A 2,337-nucleotide genomic window follows, 5' to 3' on the forward strand; every position below is an offset into this window, starting at 1 on the left:
ATCAGGTCGAGAGCCTTAGAAGTGTTGATTTCCTTAGAAGGAAATGACACTTTGGTTTGCTTTCCTTGTTGACATGCTTTACAAAGGTGATCATCCTTAAAACTGATGTCAGGCAGTCCTTTAACAGCTTTCAATTTTAAGATCTTGGACATATTTCTTGAATGAAGATGACCTAACCTCTTATGCCACAACTTTGCTTTATCACAGGTTGTTAAATTACATTAAGTGACTTGACTTGCTTCAGTGACTGTGCACACATTTTCTGAAGATCTATTAGCTGAGAACAAATCTTGTTTTGATTCAAGATCAATCAAATTGCATCTTTCTTTATTGAAACAGACTTCCTTCCCACTGTCACATAATTGACTGACGCTAAGGAGATTATGTTTGAGTCCTTCAACCAATAGAACTTCTTGAATTTCTGGTAATTCTTCAAACTTACTCATAGTACCAATTCTAACAATCTTAGCTCTTTGATTACCTCCAAAGATAACATTTACACCATCAAACTGCTTTAAAGAATTAAATTTGGAACCATCACCTATCATATGTCTTAAGCAGCCACTATCAACATACCATTTGTCATGAGTATTACAAGCTTTAAAGGTTGTATACACAAGAAGACTCACAGAGTTCAGCTTCTTAGGAATCCACATCATTTTCGTCTTCACCAATGATCCTTTCTCCTTGACCTTCTAAGCTGAAACTAAGTTTGACTTCTTGATATACATTCTAGTTATCTTGAAGTTCCTTATAGCCGAGGTAACAAAGTCTCTCATGTTGAAGCTTAGAGCACTGCAGGTGTTATTCAGTAACTCACCCTTGAACCTCAGAGGTTTTATGATGGGAAACCGTGCATACACTTCACCAGTTATGGCTTTAACAAATACAGAGTGAGTTTGATTGACCTTCGTAGCTGAATCACACACATAACCAATTCCAATCTTCCCAATTTACTTTGTGGATTGCTTCCAGATCTCAGCCATCTTTAGGGATCTTTCTTCAAGAATGAGAAACAGTTCTTCTTTACACTTCTTAGTAGACCACTGAGTGTTGACTTGAGATTTCAATAGGCTTTGAAAAATAAGAGAAACAGAACACAGCATTGAAAGTTTAAGTTTGAAATGTTTAGTGAGATTTGTTTAGACTCTAACAATTCTGAACTGAGCTTTTTTATCTGGGAATTCTGTTGGTTACACTTCACTGCAAGCTTTTCACATTCTTCAAGAATTTCCTCAATCTCAGTGTCACTATCTTCTTCAACTTTAACTAAAGTTTGTAGTGCTTTGAGAATTGCCATAAAGAGACCTTCATCTTCTTATGTCTCCTCAGATTTATCTTTTTTAAGAACCGCATCCCAATCTGAGATAAGTGTTTTTTTACCAAACCTTCCTTTGTAGTTACCTCCCTCATTCTTTTTCTGACTTTGCCCCTTTGAGTTCGGACAATGAGATACAACATGACCAGGTTTATCATAACCATAACAGATTACATTTTACAGCTGATTCTTCTTTTTAAACCTGAACTTCCTAAATTTTTTAGCAAGGTAGGCTACCTCATCTTCTTCAAGATCATCTTCAGACTTTATTTTAGTTTCTTTAACAACTTCCTTTGCTTTAAAAGCAATTTCTCTTCTATAAACAACTGGAACACCAATTCTCATTTCATAGGTAGTGAGAGAAGCCTGAAGCTCGTCAATCTTCATTCTAAAAAGATCTTTGTCTTCGAGATTTGTCACTTTAGGATTGAATCTAGAAGTGAGTGACCTCAATATCTTCTTACAAACATCAACATCCTTAATATCTTTACCAAGAGCTCTCATATTGTTGACAAAGTCATTGATTCTTGTAACGATCCGGTCATTTGCCTCCCTTTCATTTTTCTTGAAAATTTACGGATAAATTTTTTCCGTTTAATTTTCTTTTCTGAGTTCTGTTTCGTGTCGCTTAGTGTCATCTCGAGTGCTGGGAATTGGTTTCTGAGACTCTTTCATGTGAATTGACAACTTCCTTTGAGGATCGAGTCATTTTCGCATTTTCACTTTTCGGACACTATGCGTCTTTCGTCTTTTTCCCTGTTTCGTGTTTTTCCCTATTCTGTCTTTTCCCCGTTTGCCACTTGTTTGGGAAAACCTCACTTTTCATGCTCGGAGTTGGTTTTTGACTTCACGTGTCTTCATCTTGAGTAGTTTCCTCCAAATACGCATCTTTACTTTTGCAAGAAAGTACTCTGGTTGCTCCCGGTGTCCATAGGGGCATGGATGCACAATTCTTTGGAATTATTTTCTTTTCTTGGGGTGTTTTTCATAAATATCTTTTGAAGATATTTTATTTTAGG

At 36.2% G+C, this 2,337-nt stretch overlaps 1 protein-coding gene across 1 annotated transcript; it reads right to left on the bottom strand.

Moving 5' to 3' along the window:
* Window positions 1–221: 221 nt before the first annotated feature.
* LOC132304795 (uncharacterized) lies at window positions 222–1,300 on the bottom strand. Its single transcript, XM_059802514.1, has 3 exons — window positions 1,155–1,300; window positions 958–1,074; window positions 222–564 (listed from the first exon to the last, which is right to left on the bottom strand). The coding sequence occupies exons 1-3, from the start codon at window positions 1,298–1,300 to the stop codon at window positions 222–224; spliced, it is 606 nt and encodes a 201-aa protein (XP_059658497.1).
* Window positions 1,301–2,337: the final 1,037 nt, after the last annotated feature.

This window comes from Cornus florida, unplaced genomic scaffold (genome assembly GCF_030987335.1).
Source record: "Cornus florida cultivar Cherokee Brave unplaced genomic scaffold, ASM3098733v1 CherokeeBrave_3.0.0_Hap2_Chr04, whole genome shotgun sequence".
Classification (NCBI taxonomy): Eukaryota; Viridiplantae; Streptophyta; class Magnoliopsida; order Cornales; family Cornaceae; genus Cornus; species Cornus florida.

What these genes read in the sequence shown, in the direction of transcription:
- LOC132304795 (XM_059802514.1), bottom strand. Translation starts at nt 1,300, where the DNA reads ATGGCAATTCTCAAAGCACTACAAACTTTAGTTAAAGTTGAAGAAGAT. An exon ending in AAAAAGCTCAGTTCAGAATT is followed by an intron (nt 1,075 to 1,154) that starts GTTAGAGTCTAA and finishes TATTTTTCAAAG; the next exon opens with CCTATTGAAATCTCAAGTCA. An exon ending in ATCTGGAAGCAATCCACAAA is followed by an intron (nt 565 to 957) that starts GTAAATTGGGAA and finishes GTATGTTGATAG; the next exon opens with TGGCTGCTTAAGACATATGA.